Source organism: Heliconius melpomene, chromosome 3 (genome assembly GCF_056956725.1).
Source record: "Heliconius melpomene rosina isolate 202511_hmr_F chromosome 3, ASM5695672v1, whole genome shotgun sequence".
Classification (NCBI taxonomy): domain Eukaryota; kingdom Metazoa; phylum Arthropoda; class Insecta; order Lepidoptera; family Nymphalidae; genus Heliconius; species Heliconius melpomene.
In genome coordinates this window covers 10,423,170-10,437,308 of record NC_140391.1, presented here as the reverse complement: position 1 = coordinate 10,437,308, position 14,139 = coordinate 10,423,170, and the positions used below count along the sequence as shown (strand labels likewise).

Below are 14,139 nucleotides of genomic sequence, written 5' to 3'. Positions count from 1 at the left end.
AAGGGTCTTTATCTCAGGAATGCTTGGAGATATCGAATTGGAATTCAAACCATTTATTCAGATCTACGGCCTCTTGATCTCCTGATAAAAAACGTACTTCTACATTTACTTAAAAAAATATAGTTCAGGAAAAAATCTGAAAACAGCATTTGTGGTTAAATCTTAAAAAATAACCTTAAAAGGAAGCGAAATTTGAGTGCCGTATGCCGTAAGATGAAAAGTTGGCTTAGCTTAGCCAACTTGAATTTCAGAAAAAGCTCGAGTCCTCCAATATATCTACGGAACACTCAGTGGGCGAGTCCGACTTGCACTTGTCTACTAACTGTCTACTAACTAGGCGAACTTTAAGGTTATTTTTATATGTATAGAGTTTAAATTAAAATGTTAGATAAGTATGAATAATTCAAAATAAAAAAATGTTTTTCATTATAATATACTCATGCACACACTTTTGAATCGTCGAATAAACTTATAGCTACCATCGACTCGGAAGCCAGTTCTGCTCAGAAGAGCTAAATGGAAACTCAACAGCAGGTCTTTTCTATATCTTTGTTTTTAGCTTCTCGCTGTATCCCGCATGTAGCAGGAAAATAGAGGGAGCCCTAATATTAAGACACTTCGTCCCCCACTTTCTACCGAATTCTGAAAGCATTGCGTGTTGCGTCGCGGGTAAAATAGTTCATTTCCTCGAGCGGAATCGAGCCCACAACCTGTCGCATTGCTACACAAAATGTAGAAATTCAAATTACTTAACATATTTTTATCTTTTAAATATCCTGAAATATTTATAGGTATACATAGATATCAATACTAAATTACTTTAAATTTCTGTAATGATACATTTAAAATAGATTGTCCGTTCCCCACGCACCGTTTAATAATCGAGATAATACGTATGAAGTGGCGGAAATCACTCTCTGTCTCACCAGAGTAAAGAAATAAAAATAATTCATTGACTCGAGTGGGAATCAACCCCATAACCGTCACTCTTCCGCTGCGTCATGGCGGTCATAACATTTGCAAAAAAAATATTTCTGAATTGAACTACCTTTAAAGTAACAAGCTTTACGTTTAATCCCAGTTTTTCTAATTGTTCTAGTTCTATGAAACAGCGTTAAGTTCCGCTGACTACTTCTCAAAAAATATAAAAAAAGTCGGAAAATGAGTACGGATTCCTGTATACGAAATGTTAAATGAAGGTAAAAATAAACGAAAAAAAAAACTAGCTTCTAGAAGTTCAATATATCAATCAATCATTACTAGTTGACTTTTCAACCGTCAGTTCACGATTACTTTATTTCACAACGCATTTAATGGTTATCGTATTAAAATGAAGTATGAAGTAATTGAGCGCTGGTATCACACGCTACTTATATTGGCACACCTGTTATTTAAAAAGGTTTATATAGATATGTAATATTGTAATAATATTAAATTGTTTGTATGTTTTAAGTAACATTCGTCAACGGCATCAATCTTTTCATTTCCTCGCACTGGTAACTAGGCAATGCTCTGATATTTCGGCGGAAAACAGAAATGTCTTAATGGAAATGGGCTGTATTAACACTAGGTCCCAGGTTCCCTCTGCCTACCCTGAGTGAATGACTTTAAAAAATATTTTGTATACTTTTCGTTAATGTCTTTATATAATTTCGTGTTGAACTCTGATCTGATGAAGTTCTATATATTTATACTCTTAAATGTATATATAACAAATAACAACTATATAAAATAATATTTATGACAGGCAAAGCCGAGAATGATACAAGTCTTATCAAATGGGTATCAAAAGTATTCGTACTATAAAATCTTACTGTTTTTTTTTGACCATTGACTGTCTCAATTATAAAGAGATTATAAATGATATAAAGAGTGACTTGCGTAAAAAAATACAATATTTTTCTCATGTACGATTTACAAATGTTTAATGCTGCGTTTGAATTAATAAATTATGATACAGTTATTTTTTGTCAGTTTTAAATTGTTCAAATGACCGTAAACGTAATGGTTATGGGTTCGATTTTCATTCGGGAAAGTGAATTAGAAAAATGTTTTCCAAAAAAACTACATACATTTTCCATTCATTTTAGAGTTTCACTCAACACGTAATGCCTCCGGAATTCGGCGCAAAGTAACGGACCGGAAACGTGTTAATAGGGACCGAATCTTAACACTGAGTTCCCAGGTTCCCCCTGCCTACCCCTGCTATATGCGAGATACAGCGTGAAGCTAAAAAAATACCCCTAGATTAAAAATAATATCCACTACATTAAACAATATTAAACAATATTTATAAAAAAACTCTAAAACGAAAAATACCTACGTCATTTTTGAACAGTCCAATAGCATTACCTTGACCCAGTGTTCCGTTCAGTCACCTCTCGAACAGCAAGAGAGATTGTTACGTTGCCTCTAGCGTCGCTTACATAAGCTATTGTGGAAGTCATCAAATATAATATATGTGCGTCGTGACTCAGTTAGAAAGTGTTATAAAATACGTGATGATTGTAGGTTCGAACAACAATAAAGTTTCACATTTTATTGCTAGCCAGGAAGAACAGAGCGCCTTGCCTCTTGCACCTCGTCCACTGATCAACCTCTTCATACATCTAACATAGATACTCTGCCTCTCTTATTACTCATTGCTGTTTTGACACCAATAAGGGAATATTTAGAATTAGGTTCCCGTTTACGATTTTCCCAGGATATTTTGGCGTGGTAAAAAGTAACCTACCATTTCTAGAAATTCATAAACGCTTTATTTATTTTTCAACTAAAAGAATAAATTTTAAACCACATTTAATATTTGTAAATGACTATATTTCATACAAACGTTCAAACCCTATTTGACTTGCTTAAACGTTGATTTTCTAGTAGAAAAATGAAATTTAACCTATCAGAGTCCTAGGGTGTTTAGGAGAGCACTAAGAGAGGATAAATGCCGAAATTCCTTTTCTATGCCGACGGGTTTTTTTAGTCCACACAAACGAAGTTTTAGGTGTATTTTTAACATTAGATAGATTCTCTCTGCCTACCCTGATGTGATGCAAAACTGAGCTTTATTATAGCCAGTTATGGTTAACGTTAGTTTAAGCTACGTTAAAATTACGACAACTAACGAAGGTTTAGATTACTCAAGATACACAAGTAAGTATAACATAAAAAAATATTATATAATAATTACTTCGACCTTTCATTGCTCCATATTGAGACGCGAAGGTTTTTTGACCGCGATCTTGTCACTTGTAGAATTTACTCGAAAGATCACCTCCCGAGAGGTTGGTGTGTGAAGTAATATACATTTAATTATTCATTACAACATACAGCTAATTATAATATATTAAATTTCAAGGGAATCGTTCATTTTGTTACTTACTCGTGTTATATTCTTTTTTTTTTTTAGTGTCACGTTATATCCCGCATATAGTAGGGTGGGCACAGGAAACCCAGGAGTGTTAAGACATTCTGTTTCCCATTAAGACACTTCCCCTTCCCACTATCCGCTGATTTTTTGAGACATTGTCTGTTGAATGGTGGAACTCGTTACCAAGAAATTAAAATATTAAATATTTGATTCCCCCGAATCGAATCCACGACGGCCTCAAATATAGAAGCGTAAAACTTAAATTACTTATTTGTAGATCGACAGTTTTAAACAGATATTGATTGACATTTAGCTACGAAAGGTGTACTCGTATGCAACTGCAACATCACCCGCGTCGCCGTCGTCGCCTTGCGTCAATACGTCTATGCGTCAACTTTATATTGCAAAACGATCATTTCTCCTCAGAAATCGTTACTTGCGCTTACGAAATTTAACTTTACGTTTAAATGCATCTCTTCATAGTTATTATTTCTTTATAGTATTGGTTTAAATGGCATAAATGGTATTTTTGTCTATTTGTATATAAGAAACTCAGGACGTCGTAGCGCAGTTGGACTTGTAACTGTAAACGCGATGGCTGTGAGTTTGATCCCCATTCAGGGCATTATATTTGAATTATTTAGATTTCTCACAAGCAAACTGAAAAAAAGGCGTAAGGCGTTCGAAACAAATTATAAAAGTGAGAAACGGGGCGTCTAAGCACTACCTGTAAATAATACCCTGCTACGCGAGTAAAGCGTAAAAGAAAGTACAAAAACAGTTCCACGCTTTTACTCGCATAGCAGAGTAGGCAGAAGAATCGGTGAGTGCTATGACACTCCGTTCCCCTCTTACCGCCGATCTTTTAAATGACAGAGCTCTACGCCTCCACTACCAGAGAACGACAAAGAAAATTATTTACCACTCGCCACTACGCCATGACGCCCTCACATATTATTCAACATTATTATTATATAATTCGTATAGTAGAATATTATTTACATATAACATTTATATACTAGAGTCGGTAGTTAATCGATTATATATAAGCGATACTACCAGTGATAATAATACACTTAGCTAACCTCAGTGACTCGTGAATACATACTTCTAAGTACTTCTTTTATGACTATTAATTTGCGTCAGTTTATAAACAGAATATAAAATGTTTATGGCCCTTTATGCGGAACTCGTGGTAGCACGTATTTCTTTCAACTGTAAGACGTAATAGGAAAAAGTCGGTTATTACCCATGCCAGTAGGAATTTCGAGATATCCTTTCTTAGAGCTTTTAAGTCCAGTAGTTTCGTGGCCCTGGCGTTGAGTTCCTCCACTCAACACGCAATGCCTCGGAATATTCGGCGGTAAGTGGGAAACGGAGTGACTTATCACTAGGTTCCTTCTCCCTACCCCGCTGTATGCTGGATACAATTACAAACTTATGTACTTTATCTTTATTGCCTATGTTTACATAGCATTTTATTATTGCCACAGTACTTAACGACTACTTCGTTATATTATAATATTAAAATTACCTATATTATATGAAGTGTATACATATTATTCAATTATCTATATGACTTTAGATGTAAATTGAAAATATAAACAATATTAATATTATAATAATAGGGTGCTGGAAATTTGTAAAAATCTCCTCAAAGAGACGCCAACAACATAAATGAGTTGTGACTTACCTTGATAGCAGCGATGGCTTAGAGCTCAGAGCGCTTGAACGATGACCAAGCGACCAGATTATTCTGGAGTGGACATATATCATCCCTATTCTTTTGTCCATGTTTTAACATATATATAAATACAAATAATTAACAATAATTTTTCTCTTACAGTACATAGAGATATCAGAAGGCAAGTTCGTATACAACATGTTCGCGAACCCAACGTACCGTCTGTACTCCGACGTCTACGTCTTCAACTACACCAACACGGCTGAGTACTTACGGGGGGACGACGAGCAATTGGATCTTCAGGAGCTTGGACCTTTCAAATTTCAGTGAGTCGACTCTATCTATATCTGGACATATAATAAAATTGTAAATTATTGCTGTCTGTTCATGGAAGATATGTGGGAATGAGAATCAGAAAAGTAAAAAAATAATAAACTGTAAACGCGAAAGGTTTTGAGTTCGATTTCCGAGAAGGAAAGTGAAGAATGGAAGTGCCTTAATAGGAACAGAGTACCTTAACATTAGGTGCCCAGGTTCCTTTTGCTTACCTTCAGAGAGCAACGTGAAGCTGAAAAAAATATTGAGTTGCTTTTGCGAGCGCATTGCAAGTACGATGAAACAAACAGCTATAATATGTATTTTATTTCAGAGAACTAAGAACAAATGAAAACATGGTGGTGGACAAGGAGCGCGGCGTCATGACGATGAGTCCCAAAATTAAGTTGAAGTTCTTACCTGAAGAATCCGTCGCGCACTACAAAGATGTCCAAGTGACCGTACCGAATATAGCGTTAATTGTAAGTATTACGTAGTACGGTAATTTTCTCCGCTTATTATTCTGTTTTAGCTCATTTAGATTATTTAGGCTTAATTTTCTTACAAAAAGAGAGAAAATAATTTCATAAATATATTTATTTAATATTCGTATAGTTCAAGCGGGCGAAGCCGAAGAAACCTTCTTACCATAACGAGAAAGTGAAAATATTGAATAATTAATTCCCCCGAATGGAAATAAAACTCACAATTGATGCCTTCACTCTTGTGAGCTCATATAGATATTTTCGAAAAAACAAAAAGCTTTAACTTATTTTATTACAATAATGTTTGTTCATTATTATTATTAAAAACATTTTACGTGTATTTGATATTTCATTATATGTTTTTGGAAGACTTTTAACCTTTACAATACTTCCATTGTTTCCATATTCGCGCGTCTTTGTTAAATGTTTTGTTTGGGATGTCACGTCAGCTGCCAATTATCGTATAGCGAAAAAATCCATTTAGCTAAAAGAAAAAGATTGTTTTTCATAAAAATACATATTTCGAGAATGTACGATAATAACAGAGTTAGTCTAAATGTATATGACAATGTGGCAATTGTGGATTTGAACCCACTTGCTCTTCTCGATCAGACAAATAAAGTATTTTCATTTCCTCGCTCTGGTAACAATACTAATTGCGGCGTTCAGTTCCATAATTTAACACGCAATGTTTTGGGAATTGGGCGGTGCGTGAAGAACAGAGTACCTATCTTAAGATTTAAAAAAAAAAGAAAAAAATCTGCTGAGTTTCTTAAGCAGGTTCCCCTCAGATCTGAGGCTGTAACTAAAATAAATTGAATAATTATTAATTGTAATCTAACAACATAAATATGAACCAGTTCTTATATGATTTAAACACGTGTCCAGATCACATAGCAATACAACATTTTCATAGCAACATATTTTTTACTTGGATTAGAAGAACGCAATTTTATACTTGGTTTTTTTTTTCGTTTATGCTATTTTGTGATTGGTTTAGTTACTCATATTTTAAATTAAGTTTATAATAATATTTAGGAGGCCAGATGTGGCGGAGGGGCACAAGCGTATGACTGTAAACGCGGCAGGTTGTGGATTCGATTCCCGCCCGAAGAAATTAAGTATTTAATATTTTCATTTCCTCGTTGGTAACATGACAAAGCGCGGCATTGAATTCCGCCACTCAACACGCAATGCTTCCAGAATTCGGAGGAAAGTGGGTACTGATGAGTTCTTAATGGGAACGGAGTGGATTAACAATAAATATCCAGATATAGCGCGAAGATAAAAAAAGATTTTTACTGATACGCAAAGAGAAGTTAGTGACATTATGTTACAAAATTTTCTCCATCTTACAAATAAGGAAATACCAAATAAATATATATTTATACGGAAGAAACCTCCTTTACGACATTATGAAGAAGAAGGGGTAATGCCCCATACATTTCTAGCGACAGAAACGCAATGACACTTGCGCCACTTAGCATGTAATTACTTGTGTGTGAAATAAACAAATATTTCATAGCTTTATATTTAAGAACAAGAAGCGGATAACATTATGATGTTAAATAAAGTATTTTGCGGTTTCTATTCAATGCTAAATTACAAATGATCCCAGAAATATTAGAATAAATAATCATATAATTAATAAGTAAAAACAAATAAAATAAGTTTAATACATGAAAGTGAAAAACCTTTTCACGTTCATCTCCACTCTCCACGTGATCGATCACCGCAAGTGGGTTATGGTCGACCTAACACTCTGTTACACATTCAGAATCGATGTTTAGCGTCAATAAGTCCATTTCTAAGGTTCAAGGGCTTAGAGGCAAGTTGAAGTCAAGTTGCATAAGTTATTTACTTACCTACATACATCTACATATAAATTAAGGCCGTCGTGGCGTAGAATATAAACGCAAAGTTTGTGGGTTCGATTCCCACTATGAGGATTGAGCTATATTCATTTTCTCCCTCTTATAACACGATGAAGCGTAGCGTTGAGCTCTGACACTCAATAAGGAATTTCTCGAAAATTGAGGTCGAAAAAAGATTGGGAAAGAATTACGTTAATACTAGGTTCCTTCTGCCTATTTTTTTTAAAAAACTAAATCTGATATCCTTACCAAGACCAATAAGAAAAAATAAGTTGATTATCTCAATGCTTCGCTATAACAACTTAACTAAGCTACAAAATATTTGACACGTTCCATTTGCGTCATATATTAAAATAACGTTCCTATAATTTTAACGTATTTTTTTTACTCTCTCAAAACATGTCAACAGATAATAAATTATAAGTTGTTTTATTTTTAGAAACCAATATGCTTGTTGGGGATTGCACAATAAATAATATTATTCAAAAGAAACATTTATAAGCAATGTAAGAGTCTTAAATTAAATCACTCAGGGCGCAGTTGTGAAAACATCTACAATAATTGGTTTTTTTTTACTTCACGCTGTTTCCCGCACATATCAGGCTAGCCAGAGGGAACCTGGAGACGTACGGTTAAAAAACTCCTAACTTTCCCCAAATTCTGGAGGCATTGCGTGTTGAGTGCTTTTGCTTCGTTACCAGAGTGAGGAATTGAAAATATCAAGCCTTTACTTTCCCCCACTGGGAATTAAACCCACAACCTGTCGCGTTTGAGGGTTATTAAGTATTTATACTTCGTTGGGTTCCATTTCCAATCGAGGAAATCCACTCAACAGGAAATGCCTCCAGAATTCGGCGGAAGGCGGGGAACAGAGTGTCCTAGCACTAGGTACCCTCTGCTTACCCTGATGTGTGCGGGGTACAGCGTGAAGCTGATTTGATTTGAAAAAGAGTCGAATGTGGTGACCGCGTGGTGATCCGCTAAGAATAACTTACATTGTATTATAGCATTGATTGAGTAACATGACGTTACTTTTTAATTGGATTATTTAATTTGATTTATTATGTTCCTCCTTCTTGTATGTAAATTGCGGTGGCTTATTGTATAATGTATCGGTTTAGCGTAGCTAGAACATCAATTATAATTATCTAAAGATAGATAGATAGAGGCCAGTCGTGGCGCAGGGGCACAGATTTGTGGGTTCGATTCCCAGCTGAGGAAATGAACTAGTTAAGACTTTAATTTTTTCACTCGGCAAAAATAATCTTCAAGCCTCAGCACTACACTGTCTCTGCTACATTTGGGATACAAAAAATCTAAAAGTAGAGTTTTGTAGTGAGATAGATATTTTACGCGTTACGTTTTGTTACTAGGCCCTGTAGAATATAAATTAAACAAATGTAATGTATAACGCAAAGAATATTCAAATATTTAAAAATCATAAAAAAAAAAAAAAAAACTATTTTAGTGACAAATTTCAATGTAGACCCTTAAGGCAATTCAGGACATGATAAAAAATTTTGTATTATTTTTTTCAATAGGTATATAAATATGCAAATTCATTAATTTGTCTAATATATTATACAACAAAGATTTGTAATATAAACTAATAAAGATTTGTAATATAATTGAGTACAAAGCTAACATTTACAGCCATAAATGCAAGCCGGTAGTTAATAATGCAGGCTCGACTACTTTACTATGCCTTTATGTAATATGATTATACTTTAAGGTTTGCATCAATTTAGTAATGCATGTAAACCTCAAAGTATAATTATATTATACTAGTGGACGCGCGCAGCTTCGCCTGCTTATTTGGACCCTTAGGGGTGAATTCTAATAAACCATGAAACACGTGTTCAATGAAATACTTTTAAGAGTCTAAATTTCAAATTTTATAAATATCGGTGGCTATTTAAAGGCCATACAAATTTAAACCCTTTATTTGCACCCTCAGGGGGTGTTCTAAAAAAACCACGAAATACGCGTTCAATGAAATATTTTTAAGAATCGAAATTTCAAATTTTATAAAAATCGGTGCTGATTAAAAAAAAAACCATACAAACTTTCAACCCCAATTTCATCCCATTAGGGTTAAAATTTATCAAAATACCTTCTTTGTGGATATCCAGATTACGACAATAAACATTTATCCAAATTTCACGTTTCTACGTCATAAATACAAATCAGTAGTTAAGACGTGAATCGGAACCAATCCATAATGTACGCTTTAATGTATAATCAGAGTTCATCTAAACTTGTAATCTTACAGGCGACGTGCATGTACTTTAGTATCAATAATAATTACTTACAATTTATACGACCGAGCAGTAATATGTCGAAATGATAAACTTGATTGCTGAAATCGTTGGCTGTGGAGAGGCGAAGAGAATAGCTACTGTGATTTCTCCGTTATCTCTGTAGTAGAGCTTCCTTGCTAAACCCAATAGACTTTTATTTGGTCAGTTCTAAGAATGATTCATTTTTTATCGGTAAGGGTACACTACAAGGGTAGTTTGACGAGAGTTTGGTTAAGTTCTGACTATGGTATTCGATGGTTCAGTTCAGTCATTTTTTTTGTTAAAAATTGTAATAGTTTAGTCAAAAAAATTTTTAAAATACGAGACAAATAAGCAAAATAAACATACACAGAGGCAATCTGTATTGGAATTTTATAACTTTTAGTAGGTATAAAGTTTGTCTTCTAATAAGATAATTTAAAAAATCTATTTTGAAAATCTATCTTTGGTATTTCTAATTGATGGATATACCAAAACCACCACCACACACTCGGTGGGACTAGAATGCGTGTTGGGTAACGTCTCGCACTTTCCCTTTAACCAGAGCGAGACAAATATTTTTTTCGCAATTCGTGCACACTGTTAATCAGCAGACATATTTTAAAAATTACTAAACATAATGAAAATATGATGCATATTGGATGAGTATAATTAAAATGCCTTATTTCTTACCACCACTTTACGGGAACATCGAGTCCGTAATACTTTTAGGCATATAGGGGGTTTATTTTGTTTTTATTTATTATTATTTTCATTTCTTCGCTCTGACACCAAGGCAAAAAGCCCAGCGTAGAGTTCCGGCACTCAGCACACAATGCCTCGCAAAATTCAGTCGAAAATAGGGAACGGAGTTTCTTAACACTAGGTTCCCTCTTCCAACCCTGCAATATGCGAGAAATAGCATGCAAGTTATATAAAAAACTATCCATCCTTCTTTCACCAGGCTATCAGTACTCTTCTGGCAGACAATGTGGGCTACTTTGGCAACGTGGGAGCATTCTACTCTATATCAGCACTGGGTTCTAAACTATTCATGAATATGACAGCTGAGGAATTGTTGTGGGGCTACGACGACCCTCTGGTGACCATCGCTAGTAAACTCCTGCCTGGATGGATTGATTTTGGTAAAATCGGGATTATGGATAGGGTGAGTGTAATATTCATTTATTTTTTTTAATTAAAGACCTGGGAACCTAGTGCTAAGGCACTCCGTTCCTATTAAAACACTTCCGTTCCCACTTCCTGCTAAATTCTGGAGGCATTGCGTGTTAAGTGGCGGAACTCAAGACCGCGCTTTGCATTATTACTAGAGTGAAGACGAAAATTTTCAATTTCTCTCGAGTAGGAATCGAACTTACATCCGTTGCGTTTACAGATGGCCACAATAGTTAGTAATAGAGCATAAAAATATATTAAATTAATAAAATAAACATACTACATTGCCATATCATATTTGACTATATAGATATATATATATATATATATATATACTTTTATATAAGGTGACACATATGTTGCTATGGCAACGAGTATTGTACGTTAATTGTTTCTCAAGTGAGTTCTAGTTCTACTCGTTAAGTTATTTACATACTTATGTTTACTAAGTGTTAAACAAAATCACGCAGTGCTAGTAATTTCTGAGACTTAATAAAAATATTATTTTATTCCTCTCAGTTCTACGCGCAAAGAGACGACGAAGTTGAAATAGAACTCAAAAATGTATCGAGGCGCTTCTCTATCAACACGTGGAACAAGTTGCCAGGATTGAGAGAGCAGGGCTTCGAAACGTGGAATACTAGGTAATGATTTTTTTTTCAGCTTCATGCCGTATCCCGCATAAGGTGGGGTAGACGGAGGGAACCTGGCGTTAAGGCGCATCGTTCCGTTTTTGCGGCAGCGTCTGACTAGTAAACGTAATGGATGGTTAGTTCGAACACCACTCGGGAGATAGGATTATTTTCATTTCTCCTACCTTGCAAGGCGGAGTACGGCGTTGAGTGCCAGAACTCTACAATGTTTCGAATTTAAGAGGATAGCGTAGAACACTAGTTATTCTGCTTATACACTGAGATAGCTTTGAAATCTAAATGAAATGTTAATTATGAAGAAGACCAAATGATATATATGAGAGTTATTTACAGAAATATAATATAATATAATTTAGTTTATCGGTTATTAACTCTTATATACGCAGAAATTAAGTTTTTGTTTATTTACGTAGATGACTTAAAAAGTCATTTCATATGGTCAGAAAAACTCTTGTTATTTTGTCGTTTATTTGCTTGAAATTGCTTTTTTTTTTCGGTCGTTAATTTTAAGCAAATTTACTTTAAAAGATCTCAGTATCTTTATGCTCATACCATTTTACATAATTCGGTTTGTAATGGTTATGGGTTTCATTGTATATTACTTTTATTCATATTTATTGTGTTACTGTAATATATGTATGTATTTCTAAATTAAGATATTTTTCAGTGTTCCCTGCAACCGCGTCAAAGGCACGTACGAAGGGCTGATGTTACCTCCAAACATAAACAAGGATATGGAACTACCAATTTTCCGGAAGCAAGCGTGCAGGACGTATCCTTTTCAGTTTCATAAAGAGATGGTGGGCGATGAAGGCTTCAATTATTATAGGTTAGTTCGTTATCAAAAAAAATTGCGTAGAGAACGGAGTGTCTTAGCACTAAGTCCAGAGCAAGAAATGCATGAATGAATTGAAAAACTTCAAGCTTCAAGTTTTTGTAAAAACATATTTAGCATTGAAATAGTTTCAATATAATTCATATTAGTAATAAAATTATATGTATTATTTTCATTATTATGTAAATGATATATCATTTTACTTTATAATAGGTTTATTATATTTATATGAATACCATATACTATTCATACGCTTATTTTTTACGATTATAATCAAAAATATTTTTTGTGTAGGAATAGTAAAATAGTTTTAGAATATCTAAAAATACTTTTACGACAATTAAGTATTTTAATATTTATGTATTTTTAACCTTTAACTATGGACGTGATTTTTTTATAACATACATATGGACGTCGGGTCTGTCAGACCAATGTATTTATTGGTCATATTCCGGCTGTTTTTTAAAGGAAGAAGACAATTTTATGTTTTAGTTTACATGAATAGCCTCAAATCAAACAAAATCAATATAAATAAAATCGCTTTTTATTAAAGTTTACGCATCACAACGATTTAAGTAACTTAAAGTCACAATTTCAGTCTTTGGCCACATGGGATGACTCTTAAGAAAATAATACTATAAAAAAAGACAGATAATAAAATTAATATTTTTTTAACAAAATATAAAGTCTAACAAATAAAAAACATAAAGAAATTACATCTTATGTTATAAAATAAAAATTTTGACAACACCTCAAGATAAGGTATTATTGAACATCGATACACAATGGCTTTCAACATTGTAGGCTAACAGGACGATTGCAGTCAACATAAGTAAGTGTTGTGTTTCTATATATCTTTTGGGGGCAAAGTGTACATGTTTTTCAAGATCCCAAAACTAGTTTTTTAGCTTTATGTTCAATAAATGATAGATCAGATCGCGAAACGCGAGTCAAAGTCATTCTCAATTCTTAGAGTAGTTTAGTACACGAAACGCGTCTTTTTATTTGATAAAGCGTTATTTTCTTTATAAAATGTCGTCGTTTAATTCTTTTGTTTGATGTTGATTATAAAGTACCGATATTTTTGTCCTTGACGTGCTAGGTCGATCATTTTTTTCCATTTTATCATAAAAACTAAAAAAATTGAATCTTTTTTAGGTAAATAATATTTATATTACTAAAATATATAACAGACAATGAAAAAAAATATATGATATAAAACAATAAAAACATTTGAATACAAATAATACAATTAAAATATTAAAGTATATTTTGTAATATTATAAAAATATATGGCGTTTTGAAATCATTCATGTATGGGAAACATGGACGTCGGGTCTGACAGACCCAGGCCCCGTTTAGAAAGTTAAATACTCACGTGTTTTGAACCCAGAGATACAACCACTGCTATCTACATTCATTTTGTCATTAACACGAAAGGTACTGAGAGACTCAGTGGCGGAGGTCACCGAGA

At 33.8% G+C, this 14,139-nt stretch overlaps 1 protein-coding gene across 1 annotated transcript in view; it reads left to right on the top strand.

Moving 5' to 3' along the window:
- The window catches only part of LOC146540180 (scavenger receptor class B member 1), a 46,199-nt gene that overhangs the window by 23,070 nt on the left and 8,990 nt on the right, over positions 1-14,139 (top strand). The window contains exons 4-8 of the mRNA XM_085207984.1: positions 5,211-5,374; positions 5,698-5,845; positions 10,966-11,169; positions 11,697-11,821; positions 12,498-12,659. Coding sequence (XP_085064110.1) covers positions 5,211-5,374; positions 5,698-5,845; positions 10,966-11,169; positions 11,697-11,821; positions 12,498-12,659 — 803 coding nt within the window. The remainder of the gene's footprint in view (positions 1-5,210; positions 5,375-5,697; positions 5,846-10,965; positions 11,170-11,696; positions 11,822-12,497; positions 12,660-14,139) is intronic.